Source organism: Typopeltis vanoorti, chromosome 6 (genome assembly GCF_054136105.1).
Source record: "Typopeltis vanoorti isolate ZY-2024b chromosome 6, IOZ_Tvanoo_1.0, whole genome shotgun sequence".
NCBI classification, from domain to species: Eukaryota; Metazoa; Arthropoda; class Arachnida; order Uropygi; family Thelyphonidae; genus Typopeltis; species Typopeltis vanoorti.
In genome coordinates this window covers 96349943-96369478 of record NC_143554.1, presented here as the reverse complement: position 1 = coordinate 96369478, position 19536 = coordinate 96349943, and the positions used below count along the sequence as shown (strand labels likewise).

Sequence of the window (19536 nt, the reverse complement as noted above, 5' to 3'; positions counted from 1 at the left end):
TCCATCCCTACACCATAACAAAATCAAACTTGACTGCAAAAGACAAGTTTCCTCCTTGGCCTAGCAAAATGAATACTGTACATTCTAGACAAGTCTGTATTGCTTATATAAATAATAAATTACATGATAACCACAGTAATTAACTTTAATGAAATGTAAGGTCAGATATTTTGTACTGAAAATAACAGTACATCATCAGTATATAGAAACAAGCAATCAAAGGAACTGGATTACCAAGTACATACAGCAGTCGGTGGTTTGCCAATTAAAAACTGTTGCTGCATACTAGAAATTAGTGTTAACACAAACTATTTGGATTACAAGACTATAGGTTTTAATACACATATATACAAAAACGTCTACTAGTTTCGCTAGCTGTAACTGACTAGCTTTGTCAAGACAAGAAGGTAAAAAAACTCTAGTAAATGCGAAAAAAAAAACAAAGTGCAGAAACGGTTAACAACAGTTAGGCAAAATTGGAAAGGTTCGCGTGACATGATACGCATGAAGCGTGAAGAATCACTCATTTTTACAGAATCACGTTACATAATTTTTGGCATAATGTAGCTATGTTAAACTTAATGAGTTAATCAGATTTTTCCGCATATCTTTTAATGTGACTCCTTGGTTACGATTAAGGTTACATCCTGTTCTTAGGACTACTGCAGCTTCTTTAAAAGTTCGACAACTGTAATCCTCTTCTATATATGGCATGGAGCTGTTATCCCAATCTATTGCGTGGCTTGAAGTTGAGAAATGATGTGCCAAACCTGAGGTGTCTGTTCTGTTGTGATTGACATCTCCTACATGTTCCTTCTAATTTCTAGGCTTCTCGAAGTTTGGCCTATGTAGGATAGTCCACACATGTATGGTATGCTATAAACACCTGCATATTTGAAGAAAACTATGTTGTCTTTAGGCATCATAAAAACTGTCTAGTGATACTCGTCGGTTTAAAAACAACTCTGATGTTATAAGGCTTCATAATTCTAGCTATTTTTGTGGAGACTGAGCCAACATAGAGTAAGACGATGGATGAAACATACTGAGTTGCTATACGTTGTTGTTGGAGGTTGTTACTGTAGAGAATTTTTCTTGATTATGTTTTGGGATAACCATTCTGTGATAGAGATTTAGATATAAGGGAAAGTTCTGTATGTACGTCTTCTTCTGTGACTATATTTCGGGCTCTGTTTCTTAGCATATGTATAATGCTGCATTTCTATATATGGTGACGATTAGAAGAATAATGGAGATACCATCCAGTATCTGTGGGTTTTCTATATATCGTAAGTTTGATATATTCATTCTCTTTTCTTTTAACTAGTACATCTAAAAAGGGTAGTTGATGATTGTTTTCCAATTCTAAGGTTAATTTTTTGGAGGAACTCATGTAAGCTGTCTACTTTGTCCTTCCAGATAATGAACACATCATCAACATATCTCCACCAAACTGATTGTTTTGGGTTTATTTTAGTTTTTATTTTAGCTAGAATGTCATTTTCCAATTTCTCCATGAACAAGAAGCTGCACATGGTGATGACGTAACCAAGGAGTTATATTCAGTGGTGAGCTATGGAAATTTTAACAAAGGGCTCGCATCGTTGAGGGGGTAAAAAAAAAAAGCCTAACTTAGCCTTTATAATACTTATATTGCAACTTTGTAGAGCTTCTGACAGATATGATAATTCCTGTAGGATATCAATCGTTAATTCTAGATCTTTTAAAAATTCCAAATTGGGAAGTTGGTTTAAAAAGCCCTTATATTTATTGTTCAATGCAAAAATGCTTGCATAAAGTTGGGTAATTTCTCCACAAAGCAAGAGCCATTCCATTCGTAAACTGCAAGCTGCCCATTGTGGTTCAAACACACGGTGCTGATCTTCAAAATTTTGATGCCAAGGTCTTTTGCAATCGTATTTAATTCTCATTGATTTTTTAGTGATTAATGATAAAAAGCATATAATTTATCCATAAATATCTCTATCACAGAATGGTTATCCTCAAAACATAATCAGTAAAATTCTCTATAGTAACAACCTCCAACAACAACAATGTATAGCAACTCAGTACGTTTCATCCATTGTCTTACCCTATGTTGGCTTGGTCTCCACAAAAATAGCTAGAATTATGAAGCCTTATAACAACAGAGTTGTTTTTAAACCGACGAGTACCACTAGACAGTTTTTACGATTCCTAAAGACAACATAGCTTTCTTCAAATATGCGGGTGTTTATAGCATACTATGCACGTGTGGACTCCTACATATGCCAAACTTCGAGAAGCCTAGAAAGAAGGAACATGTAGGAGATGTCAATCACAACAGAACAGACACCTCAGGTTTGGCACATCATTTCTCAACTTCAAACCATGCAATAGGGATAACAGCTCCATGCCATATATATATAGAAGAGGATTACAGTTGTCGAACTTTTAAAGAAGCTGCATTTGTCCTACGAACAGGATGTAACCTTAATCATAATGAAGGGGTTATATTAAAAGATATGTGGAAAAATCTGATTAACTCATTAAGTTTAACAGAGCTACATTATGCCAAAAATTATGTAACACGACTTTGTAAAAATGAATGACGCTTCATGCATATCATGTCACGCGAACCTTTCCAATTTTGTCTAACTGTTGTTAACTGTTTCTGCATTCCTTTGTTTGTTTGTTTTTTGCATTTACTAGAGTTTTTTTACCTTCTCGTCCTGACAAAGCTAGTCAGTTACAGCTAGCAAAACTAGTAGGCGTTTTTGTATATACGTGTATTAAAAACCTATTATCTTGTAATCCAAAAAGTATGTGTTAATCTTAAAAAACAATCAAATATAACTTCCATCATGAGAAATTAGTGTTAATAAATAATATTATTAAACAACTATTTTTGATGGTTACATAAGATAAGAATCTGAGATAGAGAGAGAGAGAGAGACAATTTTCTGATTCAGATTTGGCCAATGTAAAAGGGCTTTGCAACTTTCTTTGAAAAGGCATTCAGATTTAAACCTTCATCTATGGAGAAGATGAGCTTTATCCCACTGGATATTGTGTTTAGTGTCAATACTATGTTGTGCTAGACGACCAGACTTTTGAGGTTTCATGTATTTGATATAATACTAATGTTCATTAATTCTGTTTTCTACAGAATGGCCTGTTTGTTCAAAGTATGTTAGATTACATTCACACTGTATCTAGTAAATGCCAGCTAATGATAACAGTGCCAGTTTGTCTTTTGTAGATGACAACGGATGAGAAATTTTGTTGATCGGAAAATATGTGGGAATGAGATGATACTTCTTCAAAATTCTATCAAATCAGTTCCAAGATGCCAGAAATATAAGGGATTGGAACCCTGAGGTGTTGAAACATAGTGGTCTTTATCTGCTGGATTTGATTAGGGTTGTAACCATTAAATTCGATTAACTTTTTGATAGTGAGAAGTTCTTGTTATAAGCTTGAGGAAGAGGAGTACACCTTATGTGCGTTATTAATTAAAGACTTGATAACACCAATTTTTTGAGAGGTGTGATGAGCAGACTTTTGATGGATATATCTGCCAGTAAAGGTAGGTTTTCGGTAAACACTGGTTGATAAATTACCGGAGGCTGTGCGTGTCAGGCGAATGTCCAAGAATGGTAAACTACCAGCCTTTTCTTTTTTCATGGTGAAGGCTGTTGATCTGTTGTAGGAAAGTGGTAAGTTCATTTTCAGAATGAGGTCAAATAGCAAAGACATCATCAACATAATGAAACCAAAGAGAGAGGGTTGAGGATGAATGGATGAGAACAAGGTATCTTCTAGATGGTTCAAAAAATAGTTTGCCAAAGGTGGAGATAGAGGGCTACCCATGGCAGTACCTTCAACTTGTCTATATATCTTGTTTTTCCAGCTGAAATATCCTGATTGTATAACAAATTCAAAAATCTTTGCACTATCAGGAGGGTAATCATCATATAGTAAATTAACAGTGTGTCAAATAATGGAATGTTGGTAAAGAGGGAAACAATGTCAAAGCTGACTAACAAATCCAACTCTTGTATTTGAATATCCTTGATTTTTTTAAGAAAATGTGTGGAATTCTTGATGACTGATCTGGATTGTCCATTGTGGGCAGTTAATAAACGTGACTGAATCAAGCAGCTTATTTCATTGTTTGATTTGCGTTTTTATAGGGTTATAATTAATTTCTTGATAGGTGGAGGTATCTGTAAAAGGCAGTCTATTTTTCCTTCATAGTCAGCCTTATCCATTACCACTACTGCTTGAAGTTTAGTCACATTGCTAAAATGTAAGAACATCCCAATGAATTATAGCAATAATGAAGAGGACATTGATATGTAGAGGCAAAGAGGTTATAGTTACTCTGCATAACACTTTGATCAGGCAAAATATGGACTACTGTGCACCAATTTGGTTACCTGGTTTTCAGGGAGATGAGGATGTATTGGAGATGGTCCAGAGAAGGTTTACTCAGTTAGTGTCAGGTCTATGGAATGTCAGATACAAGGAGAGATTGAGGGAATGCAACTTACAGAGTCTTGTGAAAAAGAAGAAGAGGGGATATGATTGAGACATAAATTGGTGAGGGGGTTTCCAGATTAATGTGGAGAAGATATATCATAAAGTAGAGGGTGGCATGGGCAGAAATAGAGGCCATCAATGGAGGGTGTGAGGAGGAAAGCAAGAAGTGAGTTCTTTGTGTGGAGAGTGATTGGAAACTGTGAATAGTTCCAAGGCATGGTTCATTGATATTTTGGCATGAGAGAGTACAGACCTCTCACAATGAGTGGAGGTCAGATAATAGTAATATCCTCTGAGGATATATCAGGTATGAAGTTCAACACAATCACTTTACTAGTTGTTATAATTTAATCTATTATTTATCAGGTCTTCATTTAAGCTCTTACCTTTCTGTCAAAACTATCATTTAATTTATATCATAGTATCTTTCTTGCCATTGTTGTTATTTTTTTTAAAATTAATTAATTTTTTTTTTCTAATTCTTCATTTGCCATGCTGTCTTAGATTAGCTCTTTTTACATGTTTTTGAATATCAAGAATGAGAAGTTATCTGCCATCATGAATTTTTCTCAAAACACTTGTATCATGTTATCCATTTTGGGATGAAATGCTTCCCCATCATCAACTAAAGACCATATCTAACTAATTAAAATGTGTTATTCAATAGTAAACTTATTCTACAGGTTTACTGTTAAGAATGTGACTGATAGTTTTGTGTTTGATTTGGTACTAAATTTGGCTCTTGATGACTTGCAGTAGATTTATTTACAAGGATGATGTCATTTACATAGAGCAAAAAACTAAGCATAATATCTCCTGTATGTGAATATAAGTTATAAAACTTTTTTTTTTCTGCTTAATAATATGGTCCATATGTATTATAAATAATAATGGAGATCGCATACAACCAGCCTTACATCTAATTTAATATCAGTTCTGTGTGAATTTCAACCAAAGTATAAACGGCTTTATCCCATTTGTATCTGGTATTTTTTAATAAGGATAGTATAAGATAGAAGATATACAAATATACTAAAATTGTGTAAAATTAAAGCTCCACTTTAGTTCACCTAAAGCTTTCCTGTTCATACTCCACTCAATGAAACTATTTATGCAGAAGAAGAATGTGCCTTGACACTGAATGCTGACCTCTGAACAATCATTTCAGTCTCAGTTGCTTCAACAGCTTTCCTGCCTATATGGGAAATGATATCAAACTATGTGGCTAACATCCTAACACAGACAAAACTATCAAAAAGCAACCTCCCGCATAAGGAATTTGAGACATTATGAGAATTGAGGAGCCACAAAAGAATCATGATTACAAAAGCATAATAAGGGTAATTCACAGTGGCATAATGATGGTACAACATGACAAAATTTCATGCCGGCTGGGGCATCGCCCGGTTAAACAAGGCCCCCGTTGTTTTCGCCAGGGAACCAGGGCGAACAGCGAAAAGTCAGCTACTGGAACAAATCTGAAAACAAACCCCAACTCAACATCACCAGAGTTAAAGATCGGTACTATCAACGTAAGAAGCCTGAATGGCAAAGAAATGGAGCTAGCTGAGGAATTAGATAAGTACCAGATCGACATAATAGGGGTGACAAACAAAAAAGACCAAAACTGGTGAGATCTTTGAGCAATAAATACAAAATGTTATATTCAGGCAATAACAATCAAGGAAAAGAAGGAGTAGCCATAGTATTCAACACAAAATACGAGGCTAATCTTCTTGAATGGCAGTCAGTCTCAAGTAGAGTAATGTGGGCAAATATGAGAATGGGGAACTGGACAATGAGACTTATTTGTGCCTATGGTCCCACAGAAGGTTCTACTAAGGTAGAAGTGGAGGAATTTTTTGAGGCTTTAGAAAAAGCAACTGACACAATGAAAAAGGAAAAGTTGGTCCTTGTTGGGGATCTAAATAGTAGAGTAGGAAATGATTGTGAGACATACAAAAATATTTTGGGAAAATTTGGAGAAAAGAGCAAAGCTAATAATAATGGCAAATATCTGTTGGATTTCTGCTCAGGACATGGACTGGTTATTACGAACACCATGTTTCAACATAAAAATGTGCACAAATTCACATGGAGAGAAGAGGCTAGGAATAAAAAAAGTCTCATTGACTATGTTATTGTTGATAGTGATGTTTTCTCCCTGGTGCAGGACACCAGAGTGTACAGAGGATTTGAAATTGGAAGTGATCACTATTTAGTCTTGAGCAGGATAAAATTGAATTTCATATTGAAAAGAATAACATGTAAGAAAGTTTTAAAGCGAATAAAAGTTGAGCAGCTCTCAGATGTAAACTGTAGACTAAAATACAGAAATATTATTGAAAACAAAATGAAAGAGTTTGAGAACAGGAATCAAACCTTGGAGATTCAGTGGCAAACTCTGAAGGAAACATTGATTGATTCTGCCAGAGAGGCATGTGGTGAGGTTGTGTGCAAAGATAAAAAAATCAGAACTCCCTGGTGGACACAGGAAGTTAAAGAGGCAGTGAAGGAAAAGAAGAAAGCATATCAAAAGTTCCTGGCAAATAAGTCAGCTTTTACTCTTACAGAATACAGAGACAAATGTAAGAAAGCTAAACAGTGTGTAAAACTAGCTAAACAAAAGTCATGGGAGGACTTTGGCAAGAATATAGAAAATAAATATCAAGAAGGTGGCAAAATATTCTGGAGGTTGTTGAAGAAGCTTAGGAATGGAGGAAAGAGTGCTGTAAAAGGAATTAGAGATGATAAAGGTGAAATGAAAACAGGAGAAAAAGATATCCTTGAAGTATGGAGTAATTACTTTGAAAAACTGCTAAATGAAACAAGCAGTGATGACAGCACAGTGATAAAAAACACTGACCAGGCATGCAGTCAGGAATACATATCCATACTTGAAGTAGAAAAAGCCATCAAAGGCTTGAAATGTGGAAAGGCAGCAGGAGTAGATGATATTCGACCAGAAATGCTGAAGTATGGTGGTATGAAAGTCTTACAGTGGCTGCACTGCATAGTTCAGAAAGCCTGGACAGAGGGACGAATTCCCGATGATTGGAGTAGAGCTTTCATAGTACCCATATATAAAAAGGGAAATAAAACTGAATGTGAGAATTACAGAGATATTTCCCTACTGAGTGTTCCTGGCAAGATCTATGCAAGTATACTTGAGAAACGGTTGAGAAGAATTGTGGAAGAAAAGCTGGGTGAAGAACAAGCTGGATTCAGGCCAAATAGAGGCTGTCAGGATCAGATCTTCACTTTACTACAAATAGTCGAGAAAGCATGGGAATATAACAAAGATCTGTATTTAAGTTTTGTCGATTTGGAAAAGGCATATGACAAGGTGCCAAGAGAGAAGCTATTCAATACGCTGCAGTTATATGGTGTCAATGGGGCATTATATCAAGCAATACTTAGTCTTTATTTGAGTTGTGAGTCAGCAGTTAGAATTGAAGGAAGTACAGGAAGATGGTTTAATGTTAAATCTGGTGTGAGACAAGGATGTACATTATCCCCTCTGTTATTCATTATCTATATGGATCACATTATGAAGGAATGTGGTATTAAACCTGATATCAAAATTGGAGATGTTAATGTCAGCTCTTTGCTTTATGCGGATGATGTTATACTTCTAAATAAATCCACTACAAGTCTGCAAGATTCTCTGACTAAATTGAATAGCTGTTGTAATAGATATGGTATGAAGGTCAGCAATAAAAAGACAAAGACAATGAAAATAGGCAGAATCATTGAAAATGTCAACTGTGTTGTGAATGGAGAACCTGTGGAACATGTAAAACATTTCAGCTACTTAGGCACAATTTTTACTGAAGATGGTAAACTAAATATAGAAATAGACAACAGAATCAGCAAAGCTGGTATCGTGGGAAGTCAATTGAATAAATTCATATGGAATAAGAAAGAAATTAGTCGGAACACTAAATTAGCTGTATACAAGACTGTGTTCAAACCAATTTGAACTTATGGATCTGAGAGCTGGGTCAGAAGTAAAACACTTGACCAAAGACTAGAGACCGCAGATATGAGAGTCCTGAGAGAGATTAGAGGCGTGAACAGATGGCATCAATGGCAATATCATATTAAAAATGAGGATATTAGGAAAGAACTTGACATTGTCAGCATCCAGGAATGCGTTAGCAGAGCTAATCTCAGATGGTATGGTCACTTAAATAGAATGGGAGAGGAAAGATTAGCAAAACAAGTGTTCTCTGCCAGGTTGGCAGGAAAACGACCCAAAGGAAGACCAAGATATAGGTGGATTGATACGGTACAAAGTGCCTTAGACGATAGAAATATAAGATCTGATAATGTTGGAGTCTTGACAAGTAACAGACTGATTTGGAGGAAAATTGTAGATAGGAAGTTAGTAATGATGTAATTTTTTCATGTAGTACTGTCATATCCTGTACACCCCTTGAGGGTACATGGCAGGAATTTGATGATGATAATTCTCATTCTTGGTGTCTCTTCTCTGCTCACCAGTATTCTATTTAAAGAGACCTTGACTCTTTCATTTGGTAAGGGTAAATTCTATAAACAAACAGCAGAGACAACCATGAGCCCCTCTGCTTTCTTCCCTAGCTAACTACTTCATGGAGACCTTTAAAGAGAAAAATCTAAACTCTACCTCACATAGACCTGTTCTTTGGCTGCTACACTATGCATTTTCTGTTTGCCTGCCCATATGCTTTCAACACTTTTCTAGCACATCTAAACAACAAATGCATCAAAATTGATGCATTTTTTTTTAGATTACAAAAGTATACAAAAAGAAAATGACAGTCTGCTCTTTCTAGTTACCTTGATTGCACACTAACCTGTTGGAACCTTGGCATTTTCTGTTTACCATACATTTTCTGTTTACACACCAGTAGATATAGTCACTAACAATCACACCACTCCCTTACCCAACAGTATGGAATTATAAAAACAGAACAAAACTGATTTGTTCAGATAATAATGCACTCACCTGAACTTGACCACATTCATAACACCATCTCAGCCAACAGTTACAATCGCCACCAAATCAAGAAAATATCAACACCCATAGCCACCACCTGATAAACATACACTATACTAGGTCTACCACAATCCCATACCAAAATCCTAAAAAAAATATATAACCACTTCCAGATCATGCAAAAAATTGGCATCTACATAGGTAGACCTGCTTGGTTTATAGCAAGTTATTCTGCAGTTGTAAGCACCCCACTATGGCCAGGCAGGGTAATAGCAGAGGACAAGACCTCTAAGCAAAGGACATCATCCAGTTCTACCATTACGGCCACTTAGAATTTGCACACCACACTTTGGACATCACTGGCCACAAGACATTTTGGAAAAAATGCCAACACAAAATACTAGAAGATACATAAGAATATCTAAGGAAGCCAGATACTTCATGTATCTAACTGATACATGAAGCAGTTTCATGTATCATTTAGATACGTAAGATCAATAAAATGTAAATAGAGATCCTTACTATATTTCAGCGATTTCTCAACCATTTGTCTTAAAATAAAAATCTGATCTGAAGCAGTTTCATGTATCAGTTAGATACATGAAACTGCTTCAAACATGGGAAATACTCACCCTCAGATCTTCAGCCCAATACCTAAGAACACCCAGTCTAGCTTACCTACTAGGTAATACGATTTAGGATTTTTGACCTACCTTTGTTTGCTCTGCTTCAGTCTCACTTACCCAGTATAACCTCTGTGTGCACATATTGTTCCCTGATGACAACAATTTGACTTTATTAAAATATTGGAGGTAATTAATTAAAGATTTAAGTAGCATATCTTCTGCATAATATTCTTATTAAAAATACCAATATGAATAATCAACATATAAACCTAACAAGACTTTTTACACAATAAAGTTTTAACATTTTGAATAATTTTATCCTTGGTACTTTAGCATTTGTAAGATCAATAAAATGTAAATAGAGATCCTTACTATATTTCAGAGATTTCTCAACCATTTGTCTTAAAATAAAAATCTGATCTTTGCAACATTTATTTTATCTAGATCCAATTTGGTCTTAAAGCAGTTTTCCCTGAACAATTTTTAGCCTTTTCTCAGTCCATGCTTGCATAGCTCTTTCCTGAAATATTCAGTAAGAGAATCCCTCTTTAATTATTACTGTTTATCCCTTTTTATAAATTGAAAGCTCTTTTGCAGTTATCTAAGATTTAGGCTCTAATCAACTTATTAAATTATTTGTGCAGTTTAACTACTGTAAAACTTTTATACCTCCATGTTTAAACATTTTAAGTTGAATATCATCTATTTCACATTTGATGGTTTCTTCTAACTCCAATATTGAAATATACCCATGATTGCATTTCTTTTGATAATTTTCTATCACAGTTAAAGTGCTTGCTACCTCATTTAATAATTTTTCTAGATAATTGCTTCAGATATCTAGAATGTTTTTATGTGAATTCCATCCATGGCAAGGCTGCAAACATATAGCATATTATGACTATGGTTGGTTGGGGATTAGGGATAAATAATTTGACAACTGTACTCTAGAAACCAAACAAGAAATTTTTTAAGGCACTTCAGGCTTCTAATAAGCACAATGATTGTAGTTTCAGGCCAAATGATGAACTTCATCTACTGCCTCAAGATATAAAAAATGAACACAGAGGTGTTTATCACAATTTTTATCACCTTTCATAAAGGTGATATAAATGAATATAATGAAGATAGGAAAATGCTTTGATTCTATCTTCCATTTTTAAGCTTTAGTAAACTCCAAATCATTTTCCTATCTTCATGATATTCTTTTCTATATCTTTCCAAAAATCTTCCCATGATTTTTGTTAAGCTATTTATGTACATAAATTTTTCTTTACAAGTTCTACAAGCACATACTTTTTTGCTAGCCAATTTCTATGTTTCATAGAGTGCTTCTTTAACAGTCTTTGTACACCATGAAGTTAAGATTTTTTTTTATTTGCAGATAACTTCACTGTATGCTTTCTATGTTGAATTATTCAGTGCTTGTTTCAGATTTTTCCATTCAACCTCTGAGGTTTGGTTCTTGATTTCAAAGTTTTTCATTTATTCCCCAGTAAGATTTATATTATTTGAGTCTGCAGTATGGAATAAGAGAGAAATTAGTGAGAACACTAAATTAGCTGTATATAAGACAGTGTTCAAACTAGTTTTAACTTATGGATCTGAGAGCTGGGTCAGAAGTAAAACACTTGACCAAAGACTAGAGACTGCAGATATGAGAGTTCTGAGAAAGATTATAGGCGTGAACAGGCATCAATGGCAATATCATATTAAAAACGAGGATATTAGGAAAGAACTTGACATGGTCAGCATTCAGGAATGTGTTAGTAGAGCTAATCTCAGGTGGTATGGTCACTTAAACAGAATGGGCAAGGAAAGATTAGCAGAACAAGTGTTCTCTGCCAGGTTGGCAGGAAAACAAACCCAGAGGAAGACCAAGATATAGGTGGATTGATACGGTACAAAGTGCCTTAGATGATAGAAATATAAGATCTGATAATGTTGGAGTCTTGACAAGTTGTCAGCATTCAGGAATGCGTTAATAGAGCTGATCTCAGGCAGTATGGTCACTTAAACAGAATGGGCGAGGAAAGATTAGCAGAACAAGTATTCTCTGCCAGGTTGGCAGGAAAACAAACCCAGAGGAAGACCAAGATATAGGTGGATTGATACGGTACAAGTATAAGATCTGATAATGCTGGAGTCTTGACAAGTAACAGACTGATTTGGAGGAAAATTGTAGATAGGAAGTTAGTAATGATGTAAATTTTTCATGCAGTACTATCATATCCTGTACATTCCTTGAGGGTACATGTCAGGAATTTGATGATGATGAGTCTGCAGTTCACGTATGAAAGTTGTTCAACTGTAATTCTTTTTTAAAACTTTCACGCATATTTTCTTTTTCAGTATAATACTTGAAACTAAGTAGTAATCACTTCTCTTTTAAATTCCCTGTATTCTCTCTATCTTTATGTTAGAATAAAGTGTGTTAATTAAATGTTTAGTCTATTTCATGAGCAGAAATCTAGTAGGTACTACTGGATTTCTTACTATCTTCTCTGAATTTTCCCCAAAACATTCTAATATTTCTTGTATACATTTTCTGCTAAGACTGCATGGTTAGCCAAGTGGCTATGCACCTCGCAACCATATGCCTGGGAAAGGAGTGTCCTAGGTTCGATTCCTGTCGCTGACATGAGGACCTTAAGGATCTTTCTCAGCTATAGCCAAGTTAGCTGGTCATGGGCATGGACAGTAGGGTTTTTCTCCTCAGTTTTTCTGGGGTTTTCATCCCACAAAGCAGGCAAACCGGCCTTGAGAGCTCAACGCCACTATGGACACAGGATAAACTGGGGCATAGGGCTGACCACCTTATCCTAAGAACGGTGGAGGTCCGATGATCAATAAAACCTCGACACTGCAAGGTAAAAGAGGAGAAAGGAAAATGAGAATGAGATTTTCTGCTATGTTGTTTGGGAGAATCTTCATAGCCTAACCAGAATCATTGCCATTTGGTTAGAATGACCTGTGTTCAAACCCCATCTTGGATGCAAAGAACCTTAATGTTGTTTTTATTGCATTCTAGATTATCTAAAGCTAAAAGGCAGTTAGCTGCCAGTCTCAAATGGAAGTGGCAGGATTTTTCTTCCCAGAAACTTAAACTTTAGGTTTTTCATCTTGCAAAACTGACAGACAAGACAAGAGAACAATGTAGTTTATAGGTAATGCACTTTTAAATACATAGTTTAATTACTTGGGCCTTAATTCCAAACATCAAGTACTGTTCAGAGCTCCAACAGGAATCAGCTTTTCATTTTTTTATTTGCATCAGTTGCCTTTCTATTAATTCAAATGATACCTTTGGTTGAAACATAGGCACAAATAAATCTCATTGTACTCATACAATTTCTCATTTTGAAATTGTCTGCATTGCTCTTCTTGAAACTTTCTTCCATTCATAAAATTTATATTCATGTTCAGTATCAAGTACTATAACTACTCTAGCTATTTTTGTTTTTTGTCTCAGTAATACCATCAGTATTATCAACATGGTGTTTATGTAATTCTTCTGCTATCCACACCTGTTTTTTCCTTGACTCTTCATGTTGGTAATGGTATTAGGCTGTTCCAATATACTTTCACTATTTACCAGATCCTAACAGCGGAACTTTGAAAACCAAGTAGTGTCCAAGCCAACATTATTATGTTGTATCATTATAGTGTTATGAGGTATTCAGATAATACAATTAGAATACAGTTTGGTCATCAAAGTTTCACGTGGCCAGCTAAGTCTTTATTTGTTCAATATCTAGGTGAACATTTTCACTGCTCAGCAATTGACAAAACACTTAGAAAATGAAGTGTACAGTAGAATAACAATGAAATGAGGAGCAGGTATAAGGGACATTACATAGGGGTGTATAAGAATTATTACCAAAAAAAAAAATCATATTACAGATTTGACAGTGTACTTGAAAATATGGTCACATATTGCTAATACAGTATCCGATCCCCTCTGATAGTAGTGGACCATGATATAAGAGTGTCTATATTCTATGACAATAAATCTCATTAAAGAGCCAAGAGACTATTTTTTTCCGGCAGCATAAATTAAGTTAAGGGGATAATAAATCCCTCATTATTTTAAAGCCGTATACGAAACTCGGAGATCGAAATCTAAGAGTTTCATGCCGAAGAACTATCGGCGAGTCCAAGCACAAGTCAACACCTGGGTAGTACAACACCAGGGCACCTCAGAGCAAAGGTGGAGCAAGCTCCATCACTATCCTTAATATTTTCTCATAATGTAAAACGCTGCTCCTAGGAGATGTATTACTGTTTTACGTTATGAGGAGAAGTCACTATCCAGACAGGTTTTGACCTTTATTGAGGTCTCATCAGTGAGTAGGTAGACCTGGTTAATATGAAGGTTTAAGTGAAACGAACTTACATACCCCTACTATATGAATTGCCAGAACGGTGTACCCTATTAAGGATAGTGATGGAGCTTGCTTCACCTTTGCTCCGAGTTGCCCTAGTGTTGTACTACCCAGGTGTTGACTTACGCTTGACTCGCCGATAGTTCTTCGGCATGAAACTCTTAGATTTCGATCTCCGAGTTTCGTATCTGGCTTTAAAATAATGAGGGATTTATTATCCTCTTAACTTAATAAATCTCATTCTTCCACCACAGCAGACTATCTTACCAAGTGACTGAGGCAGGCTGTTAGCATGGAATGTTACATTTGTTCTATCAGATTTAAGTATTGGGATCATGTTAACCACAGCAATTGTTGGATATCTTCATTTTCAAGATACCCCTTCACTGCTTCAACTCTATGCATGGCAGTGGCACTGCCATGCATAAAAGAAAATCTGGGCCAACCACACCCCTACAAAGTTGCACATAGATTTCAAGGATCTGTTCTTGGTACCTCTACACAGTTACAGTATCCCTATCAAAAGCATGAAGAAGGAAGTGGCCATTGATCATTATTCCATTCCACATGAGAACACTGTCTCCAAAGTAAGTGTCCTTTTCTCTGATATTGGAGGGATGGTGCCACATTACTCATTCTCCCAGATTAAACAATGCTAGTGTTTGTAGGCTAAAATGAGACTCAGAGAACAGAACTTGCATCCTTTTTGTCAGGGATTGGGAGTCACATGTTCATGGCACTAGTTCTGATGAGTTTTGTGATGTTGGAAGTTTTTTCCCACTTGGTTAGACTATAAATTATATATTTAGTTTAATCCTTTATCCAAGTGTAAGTAAACAAAGTTTGTGCCTGAAGTATCTTCAGGACTAAGGCAACTCATGGCAAAGGTGGACTAAGTTCTGATCACTTTCCTTAGTATCACTACCCATAATGCATAGCATTATACATGTCTGCAAGGAGATGTGCTTTGCATTATGGGATACTAAGGAAAGTAATCAGAACTTAGTCCACCTTTGCCACGAGTTGCCCTAGTCCTGAAGATACTTGGATAAAGGATTAAACTAAATATATAATTTTGAATTTTGTGAAGGTTTGTGGTTAATGGAATAGACACCACTAGCTTCCTTCAATTGAACATTCTTAACACATTAGGAAATGTTTTCACCTGTGGCCACAACAACAACCTTAAGAGATAGTTGGTGACAGGATATCATAGGGATTATAGCCAGATAGTGGTCTGTTCTGGGCATTGTAGCTCTAATGCAACCTTGGCCAATTCTTGTAATAGTTCCTTTCTTCTGAAACTGCATCCATAGTGCTGAGATGACACTTTGTAGTACATTTAGCCAACATGCCATCTTGACTGCCCAGCTTCAAGTATTTCAACAGTCTGCCATCCTGAAGGAGCTGGAGGTGTGGCTAGTCCAGTGAGCAAGCCAATAACAAGAATAAATGTGATGTGGTTATGACCACATCACATTTATAGGCATTAGTCATTTTGCATTATGTGTAAACCTATTAAAGTAGACAATCATTCTGGTGGTAAGGCTTTCTTAAAAAAATGCAGTTATGAATAGTAACTGCATTTTTTAAGAAAATTGCAACATAGACTAATATATTAAATAAAATAAATTTAATTAATACTTCAATATTTCGGCAAAGTCAAATTGATATAATCAGGGAATAAGATATGTGTATACACACATTACACTAAGTAATGAAGCTGAAGCATGCCCACTGAGAGTAGTCCTAAATAGTGTCCCCCCCCCCAATAGACTAAAATACAGAAGATTAAGAGCTTCCCAAATTTATGGTAATTTAAGTCAGAAGGAGGTTCAAGGAAAAATATTTTGTATTTATATTTGCTGCAATGGAGCAGAGTGGCTTTCTTCCAGTATATTCTATGATGAGTGTCCAGAGCATGGTCAGCAAGTTCTGAGTGGCTGTAGTGGTGGAAATGGATATAGTTATATTCAGTAGTTCTGAGGTTGGCAGTCCAACCTGTTTGGCCATAGTAGTAGTTGTAAACTATTCTATTATTATTATTTCATTATTCTTTCGCTTTTCTCTTCTACTCTTGGGAGGCTCACCTATAGGCTCATCAGCATCTTTGCTGTCTGCATGCTCCTGTTGTAGGTCACTCCATCGACAAGACAAAAGTTTCAATCTCCTCCATCCTACTAGAGGACCTCTCCATTTAAATTACTAAAAGGTTTTTATAAGATTGATGCAGGGGAAATGTTTCAGCTGTGTGATAGTGATGGAAGAACAAGAGGTCATCCCTGGAAATTAAGGAAAAGTGTGGTTAACAAGGGTGTGAGAACAAGGTTTTTCGCCTGAAGGGTGGTGAATGAGTGGAATGCATTGCCTATCTCAGTTGTGAGTTCTTCGTCTGTAAATGAATTCAAGAAGAGATATGATAGATATTGTTTTGATAGTTTGAGTCTCCCGTGATGAGTCTACTAACACCATGGAGATACCCGTAATAATAATAATTATCCTATCCTGTAACTGGTCTCGTGGACCATGTATTGGATATCATTCACTTACAGGATCCTCTGGAAGAAAATCACCATACTCCATCACAGTAAATTTAAAGAAGAAAGACTGTTTTGGGGATCTGCAGTGGCACTCAGAAATCAACTGAATTTTGAACACATACAGATGCAGAAAACTTCACAGAATTTGGGAAACATTAATCGTAGGGGGGGGGGGTCCAAATTACATCCTAGGCCTCCTATATATGCACACAGAGGGTTGCACCACCTCTATAGGACTTTTAGAGTCACTGCCACATGTTTCATTGAGTATTGTGTTGTCTTTGTGCATGCATTAAAATGTGTTAGTTGTACTTCCTGAAGATGTCTCATGACTGAGATGAAATATTGGAAGAATTAAAAACAATCTTTAATCCTTTCTTAGTGCTGTCAACATTCCATTAAACATCCAATATGATGTTCTACCAGCACTTAAGCCTAAACACATTGATAGAGTAAGGCTTCGACATTTTTTTTAAACGTTCAAGCTTATGGTGATAGCAATGGAGTGAGCATGTTTCAGTCTGTAAGATATTTGGTTGGTATCTATTCCATGTTGTGCAAGGCCAGATTTCTCAGATTTCCCATTGATGATATAAGACATATAAGACTGGTGTTCTTACATTCTTTCTTCACTAAACATCCAGTTTGTAAGTAAGAAAGGTGACAGACACATGAAACTTGGTAGACACCAGGAAGAGCCAGAAAGGAGCATTTATCTTTAGAAGGTAGGAACCATGCAGATAGTTTGTTGAATGGAATTAATGTAGCCACTCCATCAATCTATTCATTGGACATCAACAGATGCCATATGGTCACTCCAGACACATCATCCATCCATCTCATTGACAGTCTAACCCTGTCCCCCTTTTTCAAGGAACTTTACCATCCTCCTTCCATCCTTTCAATGTGTCCAAAGTATTTCAACTTTCTTCTGTCAGTATCCTTAAAGAGCCTTCAAGTTCTTCCATCCATTTGTTTGTTTTTCACTGTATGATATCCTCAACAGCTTTCTGTAATGTCACATCTCAAAAGCAGCAATCATTTTTCTATAAAACTTCTTTGAGTTACTGTCAGAAAGACAGTCACATCCAGAATCCTCAACTTTAGTTCCTGTGGAAATAGTTCCATCCTTCCAGATTTTAGACAAGTTTCTGACTGTTGTTTTAGCCATTCCTAATATTCTTCTGTGATGTCTTCTGAACAGCAATTCTTCACATTAATAATAGATCCCAGGTACTCAAACTCACTGGCTTTCTCAATTCTTTCTCCATTAAGGTATACATGTTTCTCAGGAGGATCCCTGTCTGTATTTCCTTTGAGAACCATGATCTTTGTCTTACTAGGATTGAGCTGAAGTTCTCTGTTCTTACCGATTTCATTAATTTTGTTGTAGAATTTGTTCTAGTTCTTCCTTCTCATTACAAAGGAGTACTGTGTCATCACAGCATGTCTCAGAGCATGGAAACGAAACAAGTCAGAAGAAAGTAGGCATCCTTGCCTAATTTCCTTTCCAACCTGAAGCCAATCAGTTAATCCAACACCTCTTCTTCCATGGCTTCTTGCTCACTATATACAAGTTAACTATCAACCCAATAATATGTTGAGGAAAACCCATTGTTTTCATTATTTCCCATAGTTTCACATGCTGAACACATTCAGAGGCTTTGGAATAGTCTATGAAACACATTATGATAAGGAGTGTAAATTCTTTATACCTTTCAATGATCTGTCTCAGACAAAGGATCTGATCTCTGGTACCCTTACCTTACCTAAAACTTGTTCTTCAGACATCTCCACCTCTACTTTGGCCTAAGTCCTATTTAGAATGATCTTTAATAAAATCTTCCTTACATGAGAGATTAAACTAATACTTCTGTAGTTCTTGCAATCCTCCCTTCTTGTATAGTGGTATGAAAACCGACTTCTTCCAGTCTCTGGGCTATAACCCCCCCCCCCTTTCTTTCTTTCTTTCTCTCCCCCCATATCCTTGTAATCAATCACATTAATCAGTGAAACTCTTATCCTTCCATCCCCTGGGGCATTATTGTTGTTAAACTGTTTAACTGCTTTTTCAACCTCATGCCTAGATCAAAATTTTTCTTGTCCTGCCTGATGGCTCTTCTGACTTATCTATGTAATCTCTTATATTCTTCAGTTCCTGTCTCTCTTTGTTTCTCCAAATGGCCTTTGTTCAATTAGATCCATATTGAATCTGATATCAATGGGTCTCTTGGTCTTTTAAGTGGGCCTAGATACTTCTTGACTGTATCCTGTATTATAACCTTGACTCCTTCCCAGAGCATTTCAGATGAGTTCTTCTCACTAGTCTACAAAAGATCATCCACCCGAGCTGATGTTTCTTCTATGAACCCAGTAGGGATTATTCTGATATCCAGTGTAGTGATGAAACAGGCTTGACTTGGAGGACTCAGTCTTACTTTGGTTCTTACTAACTGATGATCTGTACCATGGTCTAC

General features: G+C 36.1%; 1 protein-coding gene across 3 annotated transcripts in view; it reads left to right on the top strand.

Annotated features, from left to right (window-relative positions):
- The window catches only part of Klp64D (kinesin-like protein 64D), a 261208-nt gene that overhangs the window by 162532 nt on the left and 79140 nt on the right, over positions 1 to 19536 (top strand). The window contains exon 16 of one of the 3 annotated variants that reach the window (XM_090394320.1): positions 10579 to 10666. The exons of the other annotated variants lie outside the window; for them this stretch is intronic. Coding sequence (XP_090250446.1) covers positions 10579 to 10621 — 43 coding nt within the window. The 3' untranslated portion in view covers positions 10622 to 10666. The remainder of the gene's footprint in view (positions 1 to 10578; positions 10667 to 19536) is intronic. 3 annotated transcript variants of the gene reach the window in all.